Here is a 21,411-nt window from a genome sequence, read left to right on the forward strand (position 1 = left end):
CGTGTATCACCTGGTTAACAATACAGGTGACTAGGCTATAGCCGACACTGCCAGATATTTTGAGCATCTCCTGATGGGCCGGGGTGGGGTGGGGGGCTTCCCTATGTTACTCTTTGATGAGCGGAAGCAATAATCTGCTTCCATGCTGTGGTTTGTAATGAAAGTTTATAAAATGATTTCCAAAAGCATAACAATACTTTCTTAGGAATATTTTTCAAGTCAATAATTGATATTTCAAACTGCTATGGTAAATTCTAACTTGTGGCACAGCTTATGCCTGCAAATGTTGTTTTTTTTTTTTTTTTTTTAGGGGAAAAACAGATAAATATTCCACATTTCCTCTCTTTAAAGTTTGTATCTTATTTCAGAATCTTTGGTTTTCCTACACATTATACTGATGTACGAAATCTTAATCACAGCCGTCGACAACGGCTCCTTGGAAGAGCTTGGAGTGTTCCAGTAATTAAGTTCCTGTTATCTCCATTGACAAAATTATTCCACACTGCTACTTAATGTAAGTAAAACAAACATCATTATGCAAGAATAAAAAAAACAATTAGTGTCACTGTGTGCACGTTTTAAAATGTCATTTGCATCACCCCAGGTTTATTATTTTCTTCTAAAAGAGTACTATTTTTTGGCTTACTCTAATAAGTCTATGGAAATTATTTCTAGATCTGTATTTTCTTATTCGAATTAAATATACCTTCATCCTCCTGATGTCTCTGTCATTCTATATATAATTATTTGCAGACCCAGGTAAGTTGATTGGTATAAGCATGTTTATCTATCAACTCCCAGTGTTTGTGAGGAATTGTACAAACATGTGTATGCGTATGTTACTGTCTCTGTCCAGTAGTGGGCTTCACTACCAAAGATGTTTAGTAAGATTATCTTATTTAGAAGAGAGCAGAAGTCCTTATAAGACAGATGCAAGTGAAATGCATTTCCTTGAATAAAGTAAACCAACTCTGAAGAAGTGGATGTTTGTTTGTTTGTTGCATTGCTAAGTAAGATATGATATTAATATCAGCAGATCCTTTTTTGAAACCTTTGCCTAACTTACTGGAAATGGTACATCTATTATCATAAGGCTGTTCCAAACAAAGAAAGCCTCTGTTTGATTCTATCGTTCGTTAAAAAAGAAAAAGTCAAAAGATGCCGACTATATTACTTGGTCTCCAGAAAAATATCATTTAAAATTAGCCAGAAGTTCCAATTACCTGCCACTCTGCTCCATCGGATTACCAGCAACAAAACATGAGATCATTATCATTAATTTGTTGGATATTTTTATAAATCTGGCCTGTATCTCTGTACTTTATGTGTTGTGAAAGAAGACATGTCAGAATCTGAAAAAGTAATTCTGCAGATAAAAAAACATAGAAAGATGAAGCCGATGATTAGTGAAGCTGTAGTGAAAATAAGTGACAAAAGAAAATTTGGGAAGTAATTTGTTAAATATATTTACTATCTTGTGTACAAAAAAAAAAAAAAAAAAAAAAAAAAAAGACATTTATATGTCTAAAGTAAATCTTATATTTTCCATGAATCCCATTAAATAAATTCTACACAGATTGTGGAGATTGGCTCCTAGCTGATGACACTTAATGGCCATGCAGACATATCATGGGTGGGGGGGGATATGGCACGAGAAAAAAAAATATATGCAATGAAAATAGAATGTTACACTATTTACATTGATTAAAAACTGTCTTACACAAAGGGGTGGGGTTGAATGAGGAGACATTAGGAGTTTGTTGGGTCCAATCAGCTTCTTAATTTATTTGCTTGGAATCAGCTGCAGTTTGCCAATAATAATAATAATAATAATAATAATTATGGTGGCAGGGGAGAATAGTCATTACTGTAGCGATTGTCTGAGGAATGAAAGAAATGGTTGGGAGAAACAATTACTAAGTGACAGCAAATTTCTGAGGCATTGGGTATCGAGTAATTTCAACAATGGGTTTATTTAAAATAAATGAAACTCAATGGAAACTGTAAAATTACAGAACCCTTCCTTTACTATAACAAAGAATCTCAAACCTCTATGAACCACTGAGATTTATTTTTCAATAAAGTAATATTTCTGGTTGATTTCTTCATGGTAGCAGGTATTGGATATGAAGAAGAAATGTTTAAACAAATATATTTTTCTGCTGACAAACTGAAACAAGTTGAATATTTTAACTCAGCGAGAGACAGAGAGAAATACTGCAATGATATGGTTGGAACCCATTTTCACAGCATTTGCACCATAAAAAATTCAAAAGCAGTGACATGCATTGAAAAATATTGGCATGATAATATAAAAAAAACTTAAGTGTAAACTTACTATCTTATGTGAGTCTATAGCTGCACAACCAAATAGACATTTCACTGCATTTTATATCAATTACTAACATAATTAAACAAAGGGGGCCTCCTGAATACTAGAGCAAGCAACTTGTAATGCAACTATGAACATTGCACTAGCTATGAGACAAGGCAGGAAAAAAGTGGATCTGGCTTAGCTGAGCACTCGACAGACTCTTGTAGTTGTAGCCTTAACATAATTCTTGAGTAGAATCAGCATGATAAGGCTGTAACGAATCATTTGATATTTGGCTTGAAAATACATATTTACACACACTTACACAAAGGACAATTACTTTCAAATTTATGGAGAGGTAAAATAAGCTGTTTTTACTGTGATTTGGGCTTTCGAATTTTCAAAGGGTGAAAGAAAAAAAAAAGAAGTTTGTTAGAGAAAGGAAAATAAGGTTAAATAAGAGGGGCAGAAAGAAGAGGTAAAGGGTTGATTACAGTATAAAAGATATATAAATGTAAATACTCTTGAATTCACAAAGGGAGAGATTGAAATGTGTTAAACTGACATTTTATCACACACACACACACACGAGCATTGTGTTGAAAAACTATTATAAAAACAATTTGAAAGAGAGTAACTCATCTCAACGCTTTCAAGCAAACACACACACAGTCATATATCTATATTTTTCAGACACAATCTTATGGTTTCTCAGCTAGACGTATCCAAATTAAAGGGCAACTTCTTGTTATCCCCAGACATGCAAGCATCAGAAATCAAAAGCTAAAAGGCAAGCTTAACTAAGTCCAATAAACTAAATAGCCTTTACTGCATGTTTTCCATTCCTAATTCTTCTCAATTGGCTGGGATTTGCAGCTTATTTTCAAAACAAATTAAAATAAACCAAATTGTCTATATCAGTCCTTAAAACTGTTATGAACTTGCTTGTAGCTAACAATGGTAGACAGAGCCCCCCCACTCCAGTTAGTGTGCAACAGGTTGTTAGTGGCTAAATAAATGAACAACTGCAAATCACAGTGATTAGAGGATGAGTATATAAAGGATTGGTTGCTGGTCACAGTGGTGAATGGAAATTAAGGTTAATCAGAGATCAGTCAACATGTTCCGCATAGCCATTCATTGACAGGTAAGGGTATTGGTATCGTTGTATTTCATTTGGGAGAGGAAGAAGAGGAGAGGAAGGTTGTGATGGCATTGGCTGCAGCATAAAGGGTGTGAGTGGAGCAGGAGTTAACTGGGTAGGTAGGTGGGTATCATCATGGTAAGGGTGGCCAGTGCCAGCAAAGATAATTCCAGTAGCACAACTTTATGAAATGTATCAATGGCTACTTTGAAGAAACACTAAACTCTTGGCAAAAGTTTTCAGGAATCAATCAGCTATGTGACCAAGATTGCTGCCACAACAGCTACATTAACGTTGGAAAAAGTCGCTGTCTTCAATATAGCTGGTTGATTTTTTTATATATATATATATATATATAATGTTGCATTTTCTTTCCTCTATTTAAAAAAAAAAAGCTTGTTTTCTTCATGTTAGTCAGTCTAACAAATGGAAGCACCAAAAGCTTCATTTCTTCATTATCTGTGGCCAGCCCTGTCCTAGGTCCATGAGAGCAGTCAGCAGAGATATCATCAGGTCATCGTTGATAATCATCAAGGGGTTGGACGACTGTCTCTGAAATAGACAAATTGCACACATATTAATTGTACTTTAAAATATACATATCACGTACAAACAGAAGAAAAAGTGTTAAGAATATGTAAACTTTATTAGTTAGAAGCTGATGATTCATTGTGTTGCTATTCCAAATTATGGGATTCAAGTGTTGTCATCTGAAAGATTGCACAGGGTAAAAAGTAACAAAAGTTTTTTTTTTTTTTTAAAGTTCTCTTAAGAATATTTTACTAAATAAGAAGTGATCTCTATCAGATATATTTTATTGTGTCTGGGGAGAGTCATTCTCTTTTATTAATTTAACACACTGATTTCTACTCATTTATTTTTACTAAAATTTTTGTTGCAAACCTTTTCAATAGCCGTTATCTGTCCGTTATCAGAATTGCGGGGGATTTTTGCATGCATGTGCATGCATTCACATGTTTGTGTATGTATGTATGGAAATCGGTGTGTTAAATTAATAAGAGAATGACTCTCTCCAGACACAATAAAACATTGCTCCAACACACAAATTCACATAAAGACTCTTGCAAACCACATACAAAAATGAAATATATATATGTCTACATTGAGCCTGCAATATTACATGAAAGCAGGATTTATGAAAAATAGCACAGAATCTATGCATAACACTGGCAATAGATAAAACTAGATTGAAAAAATTTCATGATTTTACAGCTGAAATCTTTCAGCTGTAAAATTATTAAACATCTTCATTTTAAATTTTTCTTTATTCATAAATTACAAATAATAGCATTGCTGCAAGCTTTCAATGTTTACTGCATCTCTAAAGATGAAAGTGATAAAAAGCAGCTGTGATGGACTTTGAATAGCATCAGTTTTCAACAAAAGATACACATATTTGCACATGGCTGTATATTTTGCTTCTAGACCTCATAGTGTCTTCTAATAATTATGGGCCAACCAGTGCCTTGTGAGTGAAATTTGATAAACAGAAACTGTAAGAAGCCCATTGTATGTATAAGTATATATATGTCTTACTAGCTTCTTGCTATGATAGAAGGCACTTGCCTAAGGTGTTGTACAGTGGTACCCATTCCATGTGGCTGTGAAACAAGCAGCAGCTGACCTTCACAGCTGAGCATTAGGAAGTTTGGCAAAGAATCTGAAATTGCTGTATTAAATGTTGTTGTTCATTATCACATGTTTGAAATAGGAATTGTAAAGCAAGGAATAAAGAATGCCTGCCGTTAATGAATGAAATTACTTGGAATTGGCTTCGGTCCATTAAGTCAGTGATGTTCAAATGACAGCATCTCATTTTCTCAGATATCATCATTTAACGCCTGTTTTCCAGGCATGACAGTTTGATAGAAGCTGGCAAACCAGAGAGCTGCACCATGGTTTTTATGGCTGGATGCCCTTCCTAATGCCAACCACTTTACAGAGTATACTTGGTGCTTTCAAGATTAAAGCCTCTGAGCTGAGAGAAGAAGTGGCTGAGAGCCAGATGAGAGGTGAGTGTATAATAGAGAGATGAGAGAGTTGCCTTATTATGGAGGGGATAGTTGGCTAGCCCAGTAGGGACAGAAAGGAGAGAAAAGGGAAAGTTAGAAGAGACAGAAATAAATGGTGTTGGAGATGTGTTAGGGCCTAGCCACAGGGGAGAGTGATGGGCAAACATAAGTAGTAGAGAGGATAAAGGGTGGTGTTCCATAATGCAAGGGGAGAAACATGACTGATTTAAATATCTCAATGACTGTGTGTGTGTGAAGATAAGAATAAGACATAATAATAATGATTCTATTAAGAGCACAAGCAGATTCTAGAAAGGGGAAAATGGTGTTTTGAAGCTGTTGAGGATTTAGTGAAAATTGAAGATTGGGCTAACATCTAAATACTGAAAATAATTGGAATTTCATCAAGAAAACCACTCCGTTCACAAATTTAATAAGAGTTTTATTTTTTTAATTCAGATAATTTAAAAAGTAAATAGAATTTTTAAAAGCAAAAAATGGGGCCGACTTGGTGTTTAAGTTTAATTTCTAACCATTTCATTACAAGGCCATACAAAAAAAAAAAAAAAAAAAAGGTAGGCTAAATTATTATCAAAACTATTAATGTTCACAATTGTTAGGTTTGAACATTCAAAATATATAATTTTGTTGCATATCTATGGAAATGCTAAGTTAGAGCAAGAACCTTAAACAGGAGATTGTGCATAATATTACAACATAGATAAAATATTTGTGCTTGTAAATATATATATAAACACAGGTCATAATAAGAGAGAAGATTTAAAAGACAATTTAGTTTTAGAAACAAATGTATAAGACGAAAAGGAAATCGTTTACATATGCACAATGGTATATGAAATAAAGTTTTATGTCAAACAGGTATTAATTAAAAGGACAATATTTATTGATTAAAAAGAAAGCAATGTTAATTGGTTACATAAGAAATAACTAAAGCAGAAAGAATACAAAGTAATTTTTGAAAGCAATTTCTATCCACATCGTTACACGTGTGTTTTAAGTTAACTTGGATAATTCAAAAGATTTTTATCAATAACTGGAACATAATCTAATGACAAAATATATGAAAAAAACAAAAACGATAATGGTCTATTTTCATAAATAGAAAAGAAAATAAGAAATGGTTTGAAAGTATATTGGTAGTGCATGCAGTTAATTCTGTCCTATCATAAACTGTCCTTATATGGTAAGGAGTCAGTTGAAGTGAGAGCTGAGACAATGAAATAAAAGGGTCTTGTTAGAGAAAACTTATCCCAGTGACATCTCACCAATAATATGAGTATGGTACCTTTTGTCTACAGCCACATTACCTCAACCAAGGCGTCCTTGATGAAAGTAGTATCTAAGAAACAATTCCTTAGTCTTCAAGGGGTCCTTCAGAGCCATTATTTAATTCCTATTTCATGTTTTGAAGTTAAATTAAGGATATACTTTGATAACACAGGGGTCCTTCAGAACCATTATTTAATTCCTATTTCATGTTTTGAAGTTAAATTAAGGATATACTTTGATAACACGTATTTTCTAACAACTAAAAATAGTGTCAATATAGAATAAAGTGCTCTACTTAGAAAAAAATGTTATCAATAGATTTGCATTCCTGACATTTGAGCAGGTATTACAATGCTTAACTCTTCAACCATTGTGCTTAAAACTGATTGGAGGTAAGAACTGAAATAGCTGACAAGAAAAGATAACCCAACCTGCCTTTTCTTATCAAAATGAAATAATTGAAGAGTTTGAAGAGTAGTATTACAGCTAAAATGTACACATTCTTTTACACGTTTCAGCCCAAAGGCTGTGGCCATGCAGATAAAATTTTGGAGAACAACTAACACTGCATAAAAGCTGAGAAAAGACAACATATAGCTGAACAAAATACATAAATTGTATATATTAGCAGTGAAGATCTCACAACATTTAGGTGCTAAAAAAAACCATGAAAAAGCAACATGCTGCAGAGTATGTTGAAGAAAACATTCCAAAGCCTATATAAAGTAGATATCATCTATAATAGTAGATGAAAGGGGGATTTAGAAATCCAAGCTATCATCTGTCAACATTCCCAAAACTTCACAAAACTGTTACACCCAGAGTTTCACATGACCATTCATCAGACAGTTGTGATAATATGAAATAATAAATTTATGTGAATATATTTAATATAGTATTTAGTGGACTATGAATAAGCATTTCAATCTGATTGAGTACTCTGCTTTGGTCAACCCTCTCTGACAGCTATTAATTTTAAATTAGTTACTCATTGAGATGGAAGCATTTATTTGTTGAACTGTATCTACTAAAGACTAGTATATATACTCAAAAAATTTTATTCCATATTATTACAACTGTCTGATGAATGATCATGTGAAACTGAGTAACAATTTTGCAAAGTTTTTTTGGCTTTAATAAAATAGTATACTCTTCTTCCTTTGGTGTTCAAAGTTATTTTTCCCCACTTGTGTGTGTGTGTGTAGTTTGCTGTATGGTGCCTTAAGCAATTATTGTTGCTTGGTTATTACTTTCACATAGATTTAAGGCATTAACATACAATCACATTGATACACATAGAGTGAGAGGATAACATACAAAGCTGGCAAGTGACAACAGATTTAAAAAAACAAAAAAAACAACAGTGATATTTTTCTGCGTCCAGGAAAAATCTGTGGGTACTGGATACAGTGATGCTAAGGTGGTGGAAAGGGGTGGCAGGGGAGAAAAAAGTAACATACCTTCCCAATTGTTGAACCATTCTCAGCAGTTATAGGTTTGTTTATTTTTGTATTTTTTATATCTATATATATATAAACCAGGTGGATGATCCAAAAGGGCAAATCCCTTAGATTTATCTCCCTTATGTGAGAGAAGAGAACAAAAGAGAGAAAAAGGGTGGCTTTAGAAGAAGAAGAAGAAATTTGAAGCCAAACTTTAGCAGTAAAACTAGAGTTATTGAATGCTTTAAGTTCAATTTCTTTTCAAAGATTTCCATTTAATTTTTTTTTTAATTGCATAATACTCATTCATAAACACACACACATCATCATTTAACATCCACTCTTCTCTGCAGGTATGGGTTAGATGAAATTTGTTGAGGCAAATATTCTATGGCTGGGTGCCCTTTCTGTCACCAACCCTCACCTGGTTCCCAAGCAAGGTAATAATATTTCCCCATGACCAGACATGTTTTCCAAGGATGATAGGAAACGGAACAACACTGCATGTATGACAGTGAAGCTCATTTACAACCTGAGGTTAAGATACCAATATATAAATATGACAGGCTTCTTTCAGTTACCCAATCTATTTATAAGGGGTTTGATGATCTGGGGCTATAGTAGAAGACACTTGTCAAAGGTACCATTCAATGGGACTGATTTCATGATTGGGAAGTAAGCTTCTTAACTACACAGTCACACCCGTGGTTAAAAAGCTTGCATGCATGTGTGTGCACACAAAAAAAAACCTATTTACAATAATTCCACATCCACAACATGGAATTATCATTTACTTCTTTTGATAATATGCCCTCTGCAATATTAGGACAGGAATCTGCTGTAGAGTTAAATGTTAAAGTTGAAATATTTAAAATACTTTACAGTATTTCTGAGTGAAACTTATCCTTTGTTTTTCTTGAAATTGCAGAAAAGGTAACTTCAAATTAATTTCTTCAAAAGTTGTAACAACAAAAATGAGTTAAAAATACAAATGAAGAAATTTCGTGAAGAGGAATTGCCACTGAAGGTCTATTTGGATATGGGACTGTTTTACTTGATAACATATTCTTCTGCTAGCAGGATGATAAGTAAAGTGGATTTGTTAATTAATGAACATCAACAGAATAAGAGCCCTCACCATATTGATTTCATAAGATATTTTCTCTTGTACAGAAGAGTTTTATTCATACCCACCCTTGCATTTTTCTGTGGCCACAGCAGAGAATTGAAAACCTACCAAGTAACAGGGTCGGTGAAAACAGGTTGAAATTGACTCACAAGAGGAGGGCATTTATTCTAAATATGAAGGGATACATTAAAAAGGAACTTTGTTTAGTCCTATCACAGTCGTAGTGGAAATGAAAATGCAGTCTGTCTACAGAGTGAAGTGGTTGGTGATAAGAAGAGTACTCAGCCATAAAAACTTTGTCTGAAACGGAACAAATGAAGGAGACACAGACTTTGGAAGTTGTAGTGCAAACAAAGTATCAGGAACTTGGAATAAAAACTGATATAAAGTAGAAAGGACTATTGTTGGCATGATAAAATGCACCCAATTCACACATGATAGAAAAGACACCCAATCCAGCCCCCCCCCCCGAAAAAAAAACCATGAAAACAAAATGTTGATGTTCTCTGTAGCTGTATGTAGTAGTTTATAAGAGGCTACAGCACAAAGTAAGATGCTTTGAGGCCCATTCATGTAAAGGAAAACACTTGTAATAATGATCATAATATAGAGTGACCCATAATCCTTTGGACTATTGTTCTCACCTATTGGTCCCATAATGTTAATATCATAGCTGAACTGAAATCAATAGAACAGCTCTACAAAAAAGATGGGCCCTATGCAACAGCTGAACAATTGGGAGAGATATGCAGCAATTTATATCAGAAAGATAACAGAGGGACTGGCACCTAACTTTGACAGAAAGCTATGCAAATCTACAAACCGAAATCCACAGCAGAGTGACCCAAAGTGCCACTTATTCCTTGCAGTGTTTGGAGCTAGATTCCATAATAACTTGTGGCTTAAAGAGCTGCAGTTCTTCAATATCCTTTGCTAATATACATGAAGGATCAGTATGGAGTAAATGTCAACATAGTCTTCTAAGATCTTATATGAATTTACATTACAACAAGAGACATAGGAAGGAATCAATACCAAGCTTACTTGCTTCTCCTTACAATACAAAACAGAACAAAAGCATTTATAGCAGTGCCCTAGCAATGGCTACATCCAACTGACTGTAAAGAATAAAGAGTTTGATGATAAAACATTGCTAAGCTTCTCACACATGAATGGTTTATTGCTTTCTAAAACTAATTTTACATCTATTTTTCCATGTTAGCATAGGCAGAATTATTTTAGCCGTTACGGCATTTCTAATCATTCAATTGTGAAACTGGAACTGTCCTTATTTTCAATTTGCTTGGGAAGATTTTAACTCCTAGCTATGTGGTCAGTAGCCCAGAAACTTTATTCTTTCTGGCAATATGTTTCTCTAGTAAGAAAATGACAAATTTATATGAGAGAAGACTTTCCCAAAAGTGACCATACATGTGAGATTTCATTTGTTTTAAGTAAATGATGAAACATTTTGGAGGCTACTCAGAATTCTTGTGCATCTATTACAATAATGTAGAGTTAGAGCAGAATGTAGTTCTTTGTACAGAAAAAAAAAAAAATACAATTATGTATATAATCAGAGTTTTGGTATTTTACAAAGAAAGAAATTTAAGAACAAGTGCAGACATTGCTGTGTAGTTGAGAAGTTCACAGTTCCAGGCTTGATCCTAATGTATAGCAAATATCGTCTATCTTGGCTTTGAGTTGACCAGTATTTAATGAGAGGAATCTGCTAAACAGGGACTGTGTAGAGGCCTGTTATGTGTGTGTGTGTGTGTGTATGAATGTATGTGTATATTTGTTTTACTTGTTTCAGTTGTTTGACTACAGCCATGCTGGAGCACCACCTTAAAGGGTTTTTTAGTTGAAGAAATTGACTCCAGGACTTATTCTTTGTAAGCCTAGTACTTTATTGATTCCTTTTGCTGACCCATTAAGTTATGGGGATGTAAAAAAATCAACATTGATTGTCAAGAGATGTGGGGAGGGGGGACGGCAACACAGACACAAAGACACACACAGTTTCTGTCAACCAAATCCACTCACAAGGCTTTAGTAGAAGACACTTGCCCAAGGTGCCACACAGTAGGACTGAACCTGGAACCATGTGGTTGGGAAGCAAGCTTCTCACCACACAGCCACACCTGCACCTATATATATTTGTTTTAATGCCCGTCAATCCATGCTAGTATTGGTTAAACAATACATATTGAGGCATTGTTTTACAGTAAGACACACTTCATGTTGCTAACATTTACTTCTTCACACACACACACACACACACACACACACACACACACACACACACACACAAATTGGCCTTAGTAAAAAGGTTAGTTTCAACAGCTGATAATGACATACTATCAATTAATTTCCTTAAAACCCCCAAAAAGTCATACATTACTGAACGGCAGCAAACAACCATTGTGTGAAAAGGGAGAGGTTCAGTGGCTCAGTGCAAAAAGTATTTAAACCTAATTGATTACACTGAGCTGAATCTCAGCAATCAAAGAGAATATGTTGATTAACCCTTTAGTGTTTAAACTGGCTGTATCCGGCCCAGATATTCTACACATTTTATGCTCAAACTGGCCAGAACCAGCCTCTCACACCTGCCTTGCAATGTCATTCTAAAAATAAGCAATTACATCTTTCCTATCTTGAAGCTACAAAATAATATCAGATAAATTTTTTTAAATGTGAATAAATAAGGATTACTTCTGACAAATTAATCTGAATGCTAAAGGGTTAAAGTCTCTAATTTAAAAAAAATGAGTCAAATGTGCCGAAGATGGTTAAATAGACTAGGATTAGCTTCTCGCTATTTGAACATTGGACTGTTTCCTCTCAGACTGGAGACACACCGTTAGTGACTCTAGCCTTATTTCAGAAAGTGCTGCAAACTACTAAGAAACTGCTACATCATATTTTGAGAACCTTTAAACCCAATACAAATTTAGGTAAGAACAAAAGAGAATTCTTCACTCCAATAATCAAAAAGTAAAATTTTAACATAACCACAGTTTTCCTTTAGACAAAATTTGATGATTTTTATATTTGGTTTTGGGGGTTGAATTATCAATATATAAACTGGAGAAGGTATTTGTGTCTTTCAAATTTCAAACAACTCAACCAAGAGGCCATCAATATTTGTATTTATCTGCCAGTTGTTTCCTACAGAAGCTGCAAAATGTTTGTATCATAAGCAACTCACTATACATTATTGTTATTACTTTATTGACTCTCAATAAAGCATCTTAACTTCAAAGTAAAAGACCAGTTCTCTGTTTTCATGACCAAAGCAAATAAATTTCTATGTTTTGACTTGGAACTACAAAGTGCCTTAATCATTCAGTTCCTATTTGATGAGCTAAAATGCCGAGACACGACTTAACAGCAGCAACAAAAGAAGCGTCTGGAATCTTTCAAAGTCAGTTCTTAAGATTTTTCTTTCCACTTTGTTAATAAGTTTCCACAATCAACAATAAAATAGATTCTTAATATCAATTCTAGAGCAACTGTCATATCTGTATAAGAGGTGTAACTAATATTATAATGCTGCCAGAGTTGAATTTGCCTTTCATATGTCAGGGATACAGTAAAATATGAAATACTGGGAGGGATTGGAAGATTAAATTGAGCTCTTTTTCAAAAACGCCTTTTGCAAAAGTTAGAAATTATAATTAAAGCAATGGAGTAGAAGATACAGATCAGTGGACAAAGTGATTTATAGTGTTTAGGGATATCTCTCAAGGTTCTAGGTTCAAATTTTAATTTTTCTCTCACCAGAGTTAATAAAATGTGCTTCTGTCATGTACTACCATTGAATCAGTAAATATTGATTCTTATTTTATATTGTAATTGGTAAACAATAGTGTTGGTTATAAGTTTGAACAAGCTAATCACATTTTCACAGAATTTTTGACAGCAGCACTGTAAAATACCTCATTAGTAAATCACTAGTTTTCCCCCATTTTGGAGGAAGACGTTTATATTCACTGAAAAATATACATTTATCAATGAAATCTCACTTGCAAGGGATAGGCCAACCTGAGATTAGGATAGAAGGCACTTGTCTGAGATATGCAATGACATTATACTTGGAAGCATGTAGATGTGAAGAGAACTTCTCAAGAGAACAACCAAGCCTGCAGTGTCAGTACAAGTTTGTTAGCTTATTGAATTTCATCTTTTAAAATTCAGACTTCAAATCCTGTTCAAGTCAACTATATTGTTCATCTCCAAGGGACAGTCAATAAAATTTGTACCAGTAATATACTTGCATTGACTGAATCACTTGACCATTTCTATCAATTTATAGCCGTTGTCAATGTATCATATCACCAGTATTGATTCTGGTGTGTTAATATCATGGTCATCCTTCTTTTATCTTTATGAAGAAATTATTAAGGAGTTACAGGTCTTCAGGATTGTGGCATAAAAGACATTACAATATTTAGTTTTATCGCTGCTGGAGCCAAGTATATTTCTCATCAAGGTTAACTTATGCCTCATCTGTATCTCACGTTGGCATGGGTTTGATACTCTTCCTAATGCCAACCACCTAGCACCAGTCAGGTTGCCATGCAGCTTGCAAGATTACAAAGTTGAAGTTGGAAAGGGGAACAAATGTGCCGGGAAGATCGGGTTAAATGATGAGAGAAAGAGCTGTGAAGGAGCAAAATGGCTGCTCACATTTTAGAAGAGAGAGAGAAAGAGAGGGGAGGGCATTGAAAAAAGGGAAATAAATGAGGTGTTAGAGTGGACTTTCCAGGGGGTATGAGGTAGATAGGAATGGGTGAGGCAGCAGGGATGGTGGAAGTGAATGTGTAGAGAAAAGGATGGGGCAGCTGAATGAAAATGATACTGTAAACAGGAGGACAAAAAAGAGATGAGATGCTGGTGGATAAGGAAGAGAGGCAGGTGGAGTGTACGAGGAGAGTGAGTAGTATAATGGTGGGGGTGGGGGAGGAGAGATAATTTGGTGGCATTGGGAATGTATGGGTGATCAATGAAAATATGGATGGAGATCAATGTTAATGGATAAAAAGTAATGTGGTTCTGTACAAAAAGGAGGTAGCAAGGAAAAACTGAAGTTAGGGAATTCATATTTAACTCTACAGCAGATTCCTGTCGTAATATTGCAGAGGGCATATTATCAAAAGAAGTAAATTATAATTCTATGTTATTATTATTATTATTATTAAGGCGATAGTGAAATTTCTTCTGGATCTTTACATCCTGAGTTCACTTTGCCTTTTACCCTTTCAGTACTGAGATTGATGTAATTGACTTGCCCCCTCCCCTCAAGACTGTTGGCCTTGTATCAAAATTATGAAGAATTATTATTATTATTATTCTAATTCTTGTTGTTATGTTTAGCCTGTTTACATTTGAACATCATAACTATCCATTTAAAAGCTATATTTAATTAGTATTTAGTTCCAACGTTAACAGTTTTCTAGCAAACATTAACAAACTGTACTGGGGCCTAGTTACTAGATTGGGGTAAAGCCACACCAAAAACATTTACCATATCAACTCTACAGCTACCTTGTTAACAAGACAAGAACAAAGCATTTCTCATCAAAAGTAATAAAAAAGACACACACAAAACAAAACAGAATAACCACAACAAGGTTTGAAACAGGAATCTAACTATCAGAAGCCAGATATCTTAAGCTCTATAAGCCACCAAGCCTCCATATAACTACAGCAGCCACAAAATAGCTAAAGAATTTCTTTTTGTCATTTATTTTCAACTCTAAATGTTTGTATAGAATTTTGTTTGTTAATTTGAAATCCTTCCAAAGAAACAAAAGGAAGAAAGAAAAGAAGGAGGAGATAAAAGGAAAAGAAAGATCAAAGAAAATAGATGTTTAAAGTAAAAGGAAGAATTAGGATTGGTAAAACTCACCATGGTATACTCGCAGGATGGCTTCACAGACAAATTTGTACTGACTCTACAAAGGAAAAAAAAAAAAAGAAAAAGAAAAGAAATGAAATCTTCAGGTTGTGTTTGTTTCTAGTTTAATAAATAATTCTAATGACATAAAAAAAAAAAAAGCTGGGTGTCAGAAAAATTGCTTTGCAGTGTTTCTTCTGACTCTTTCTGCTCTGAGTTGAAATCCTACTGTGGTCAACTTTGCCTCTCATTAGGACAATGAAATTCATCACTACCAGCATCACCACTACCAGATCTTACTGCATCTAACGTTGACGACAACATCATAATTCATCCTTGCACATGTAAACTCAATAAGTGAATATGACTTAGTGTTCCTACAGAAACCTTATTCGATGTTTAATGTCGTTCCACATTCGTGTTGAATTATGCAGCAATCTTATGTTCTCTTCATAGAACACTTGTAATGTATGCAATCACCAGTTCTTTTGGTAGAGTAGATTCTTGCTATTCTTCTTTATGTCTCATTACAGACGTATAGATTCTAACAAGTCGCTTCTTAAATTTCGCACCTCTCTTGTTCAATAGACACTGAGTTAAACTTGCAAAGCTGTTTATTTTCTCCTTTCGATTTTGAATGTTTATTTTAGTGGGTTACCAAACTATTAGTTTGGTCACCCGGCTAAAATGGTAGTGACAAATTTTTAAGTTTGCTTGACATGTTATAAGTGTGAAAGGGATTAAAATTTCGATACTCCATATCAAAGGTTCCAACAAAAATAGGCAGAAAATTAGAGCTTGAGGCAAGAAGACACTTTCGACCAATCAGAATTCTGTTTACATAATCAGTTTGATTAGTCACCTTCCTCTGTCGATTGAATAAAGTGTCATCCAAGTTGTTGTTTATTGGTAATTAAACTTAATTTGCAACACATGTGCAAATTCTTCAGCTTTGATTTTGTTGATAAGAATTATCAACAACTTTTCTTGTAATCATGATTTAAGAAGACATACAGCAGTATGCTAAAGATCAGACATAATCTCCTATGGGCAAGAAATGTAAAATAAAGTTTATCATAAACAACACAAACACTTTGTAATTTAATAGCTTTTAGTGTGAAACCTGTTAAACAGAAATTATTTTTATTTAATGAAAATTTAATAAAATCTAATCATAAGTAAGTGAAATTATGCTAAATACAACTAAATTGAAAACCTTTTTCCCCTGGCCATATCGGCAATTCTGAAAACTTTTGGGTGTAAATCTTACATGCGTAGAAGCTTTTTTTTAACAATTTTTATCTTGAAAATCACCTGCGTAAATTACACAGGTGTGCAAATTACAAGGGTTTTTATGGTAAATGCCTTGTAGTAATTATAATCATTTATACTCTTAGTTCAAATCCTATTGAAGTTAATTTACTTTGCTTTTATCCTCCTGGGGTTCAAACAATAAGTGCCAATCAAATGCTACAGTTCTATCTCAAAATTTGTGCTCTTGTGCTAATGTTAGAAATAATTATTGTAAAAGTAATGGAGTAACAAAAACGTCCCCCAAAATGTTCAGACCGAGACCTTTGGAAATGGGCTGTGCGTGAGAAGACCCGGCAAGCCAAGTAAGATCGTTGCCAGTGCCCCTGGACTGGCTCTTGTGCGGGTGGCACATGAGATGCACCATTTTGAGCGTGGCCATTGCCAGTACCGCCTGACTGGCTCCCGTAGGATTTTCGAGTGAGATCGTTGCCAGTGCCCCTGGACTGGCTTGTGCGGGTGGCACATAAAAGACACCATTTCGAGCGTGGCCGTTTTCGTGCGGGTGACACGTAAAAGCACCCACTACACTCTCTGAGTGGTTGGCGTTAGGAAGGGCATCCAGCTGTAGAAACTCTGCCAAATTAGATTGGAGCCTAGTGTTGCCATCTGGTTTCACCAGTCCTCAGTCAAATCGTCCAACCCATGCTAGCATGGAAAGCGGACGTTAAACGATGATGATGATGATGATGATGATTAATTTACCTTAACTGAGCAGAATTAAAAAAATAAACCAACTCTGTACTTGTTTTCTAATAAAACATTGAAATTGTAGCAGTTTAGTGGTCAGTTTTTAATGAAGTGAATCTCAATGATTAACTAGAATCATATTTCACCTAATTATCTTGTGAAAGGCATTAACATTGCAATTGTTTTCCCTCATCACCAATTTACTTATTATCAGAAAAGATAGCAATACCATATTCAACAAAATGGAAAAAATTCTCAACTTTCAACATAGCACTTGATATTTTCAATTTTTGAAATTTTATACATCCCTGTTTTTTCAAAAAAAATCTTTTTTTCACATTTTTATATCAATGTTAGCAAAGATTCAATTATTCTACAAATTTCAATATATGGTTCCTAACAAAACACTGCATTTAAAAATTCTAGTGCTGAGTTAGGTAAATCATCTCTGATCAGGTATATTATCATTTGCAGCTAAGTAACCAACTGAAAGTTTGTAGTGAAATTAAACATTCTCGGCACATCAGCAGCTCTTTGTTGCATTCATCCATTGAACCTTTATAGAGCCATTTTAGGGTACAGGAATAGCTCTGTTAGCTCAAATGTATGGCATGAGGGTAACTAATTGAATGGTTGGTGGTGAGTTATGTAAACTCATCTAGCATATTGGATTCAGTGGAATCCAATATTTTGCCATTTGATTACACTTCAGGCTGTAACCTAATTCAGTGTCACATCCATGATATTAAATTTTTGGAGTCGTATCAGTTTTTTTATCTTTCACAGCTAGAGGAAATCTTTGGAACAGAAAAACATTTAACTCTGAAGTCAAGACTGAATCCTAATTTTAAAAAAACTGGAGCTTTTAAAATAACATCATTGCAGTAGTGTTTGAAGTTGGTGATTCAGATCTTGTAGAAATTTAACAGAATTACTTTAGCTCTAACATGATATGCCATTCTTCACCAACATATTTTTATACTTACAGCTGTCTGTATAAGCATTGCTCGCTGATCTCTCATCTGGCGTACAATTGCAAGAGGAAATACAGTTTGATTGGCTTCCACTAAGCACATAGCTGTTTCCATTGTAATTAGAACTCCTGTCCGACCAATTCCAGCGCTAGAAAAGGCAAAAAAGAGATTTCAATAATTAGAAACAAAAACCAGGATAGAAAAGATTAGATAAATCAAAAATCATCGGTTATAACATTAAATTATCCTTTTATCATTTGATATACGAGAACTAACTTCATAAGATTTGGTTTAGCTGGCTTTCTACAGATCACTCAGTTAATCCTGGTTTTGGCAACACTCTCTTACTACCTTGTTCAATCAATAGCATTTGACCCTCTTGTATATATCACAGTAAATAAGACTTTGATGTTTACCCAGAAAGAAAATATAAACTGAAGAGAGTAAGCATACTTTGAGAGTGAAGAAAATCTTATGTAATAGTTGTTCAGCTTTTATGTTTACTGGTTGGTTGATTATCAGCAGCCAACTTTGATACATATAACAATATCAGACAAAAAATTGTAGCTAGTGTATGCAGTCAGCCATTCTGATATGGAAAATTATGACTGGAGTAAGCAATCCTACATTTAGCAATAACTGAGACAATGAAACAAAATCCAGGCTGACTATAACTTTCTTATTTGGTTACTTTCCTCACTTTGAACCACCTGTCGAGTTTGCAATGATTTAGGAACCTCAAGATTTGATTCTTTTAAACATGTCAAGCTCTACAAAGTCTTTTCATGTTAGATGGCTTTCTCTCAATGGGGATCTTATTTATATTGGATACTTGTCCAGGGTGTTTTCTAAGGAACACACACAGTGCAGCAGATGATAAGGACTTGTGGAACACTGATATTATGATTTTTCTTTTCTTTATTGTGTTTCTATTCATTAGTTGTTTCCACAACAGTGATATGAAATAATAACCATTATAGAGTCTCACAAGCAGATGCTTGTTATGGAAAGATTAAGTTATTGACGAGCTTTACATCGAGAAGATATGCACAGTTGAAATAATGAAGAACATAAAAGACCTACCTGCAATGCACCACAGTAGGCTCAACCATTCCAATCCTATTCTTCCGAACCCGGATCACAAAATCTAAAAAGTCAGCTGGATCATCAGGTACACCATGATCTGGCCAAGCAATGTACTGCATGTGTTTTATATGTCTCTCTTGGTTAGTCTACAAGTAAATAAATGTCATATTACATACATTAAAGAATTTCAGAAAAAGTTTATTAATTTTAGACAGAAACAAAACATTGAGGGTAGTGTAAGGAATTCAGCAAATACTAATAAACTTCCAACACCCAAGTTCTCTTACTTGAAGTCATTCCAACCCATGTTAATCTTTTTTATGTTTGTGCCTGCTTTTTTCCAGCTGGTATAGGTTTGACAAAACTCGAAGTAGTACTCTATGACCGAATGTTCTTCCTGTTGCTATCTTTGCACAATAAACCAGTCAATGGTCAGATATGTTTTTACAGCAGGTATAGGCAATGACATCACTATCTAAACACACATGTATAGTTTCCATCAAACAATTTCCCCCACTGGGTGTTGGCCAGCTTGAGGCTGGTACCACACAGCAGGATCAAACCTGAAATAACATGGTTTGCAAAATCAAATTCTTAACAATACAACCATGGCCCTCCTCAGCAATACAGAAAAGTAGCAATATAGAAAAGTAGCATATCTGTGTTACAGAAGATTATAATGTAGTGTAGTGGTACTTAGAACTCAAACTCCTGATATCATAGTAATGAGAAATAGCAGATGACCTTGAATTCATATAATGTCTGTAGCATGTTTCTAAAACATTTAAAAATTGTTTATTTCTGAAAAATCTTAATGCACACATGACACATCACACACACACATTCTAGATTATCCAGCAAAAGGTAATCAACTTTTTAAGCAAGGCTGCACTCATTAGCACTTAAAAACTTAAACCCACAAGAAATCTCTTTTCTGCGCTTTCACTACTCTGCACTTGACCCCTCTGAACATGTTAATTACATCAGTCCCATGTTAAGGTCTTCTTGTCCCCAGCACGTTTGCTCAATCCTTCCTTCCTATAGCTAAAATTATCTTGACCATCTGACCCATATCTTCTGGTCCAGCTAACCTGCAACAATTCAAACAAATTCTAACCAATTACCTTGAACATTTAGTTTAAGAGAGTTTGAAACGGGATGTGGGAACTGATAAATGAATAAATAGTATAATCACAATATCAAACTTGCCTCTACATGTGTTAATGTGAATTCTCTGAAAGCAAATGATATAGTTTCTTCTTCTTTGACACAAGTGATCTGTAAAATGCCAAAGTCAGTTGTTTCGTATAAGTCCGGCCAGTACTGGTGGCATTTCACCTGCAATGGAGAAGAAACATTAATTGTTGGTGTTAACACGAGTGTGTGAGGAGGGAATGAGTGAAAAGACAAAAACATGAGAGGAAAGTAAAACCAAATCAAAAGGAATAAAAAGAGTGAAGCTGTCAAATTTGTGACTAAAACAGCAATCATCATAAATCTAGCCATCATCTTTTGACAATGTCAGCCACTGTTGCAAATCTTTTTTTCATCTCTACTTACTAACATGGATTGTCTGGACAGCATGAAAAGAAACAGCATACCTTGTTGCTAATTCAATATTTGATTGAAAACATTTTGTATTATGTGCACTGGATGCATAACAGGTACGTTAACGTTTGTGGGAATAGTTTGTTCTCTCTATGAATTTCATTTACTTTTCACATGTATGGTTACCCACAGTACAATAGTATATGATGACAATTTTATGTCCCTGTCATTGTCATTATTAACATCACCAACTGTTCAGTATTCCAGCCAAAAGGGGAGCCTCAGTACAATTGCTTGCCTGTTAAAAATAGGAGTCAAATTTCCCTCAAATGACACCTTATCACAGACAAAAAATAAACATCACATTGGCTAATGCATTTATATATATATATATATATATATATATATAAGTTGCTAATGTCTTAGAAAAAGAAAATGTTTTTCCTTGTGAAGACCCATTAAATGTGATTTCATGTCCTTGTAAGGAGCTCTATGTCCTATTTAATAATACTTTACCATTCATTATCAGAAAATATCATTGATTT

The 21,411-nt window shown here is 34.4% G+C and overlaps 2 protein-coding genes across 10 annotated transcripts in view; one reads left to right on the top strand and one right to left on the bottom strand.

The window, feature by feature from the left end:
- Nucleotides 1-716, top strand: part of LOC106869540 (DNA (cytosine-5)-methyltransferase 3B) — a 46,023-nt gene extending 45,307 nt beyond the window's left edge. The window contains exon 20 of the mRNA XM_052971321.1: nucleotides 369-716. Coding sequence (XP_052827281.1) covers nucleotides 369-513 — 145 coding nt within the window. The 3' untranslated portion in view covers nucleotides 514-716. The remainder of the gene's footprint in view (nucleotides 1-368) is intronic.
- Nucleotides 717-1,483: 767 nt separating this feature from the next.
- The window catches only part of LOC106869538 (tyrosine-protein phosphatase non-receptor type 4), a 385,426-nt gene continuing 365,498 nt past the window's right edge, over nucleotides 1,484-21,411 (bottom strand). For 8 of the 9 annotated variants that reach the window (XM_052971317.1, XM_052971320.1, XM_052971319.1 and 5 more), the window contains 5 exons: nucleotides 20,528-20,656; nucleotides 19,316-19,464; nucleotides 18,245-18,380; nucleotides 15,270-15,315; nucleotides 1,484-4,010 (listed from right to left, as the gene is read on the bottom strand). In XM_052971317.1, coding sequence (XP_052827277.1) covers nucleotides 3,973-4,010; nucleotides 15,270-15,315; nucleotides 18,245-18,380; nucleotides 19,316-19,464; nucleotides 20,528-20,656 — 498 coding nt within the window. In that variant the 3' untranslated portion in view covers nucleotides 1,484-3,972. Of the gene's footprint in view, nucleotides 4,011-8,241; nucleotides 8,363-15,269; nucleotides 15,316-18,244; nucleotides 18,381-19,315; nucleotides 19,465-20,527; nucleotides 20,657-21,411 lie in introns of all 9 variants that reach the window. The other variant, XR_008265075.1, reaches the window with a different exon arrangement.

This window comes from Octopus bimaculoides, chromosome 10 (genome assembly GCF_001194135.2).
Source record: "Octopus bimaculoides isolate UCB-OBI-ISO-001 chromosome 10, ASM119413v2, whole genome shotgun sequence".
In the NCBI taxonomy this organism is placed as follows: domain Eukaryota; kingdom Metazoa; phylum Mollusca; class Cephalopoda; order Octopoda; family Octopodidae; genus Octopus; species Octopus bimaculoides.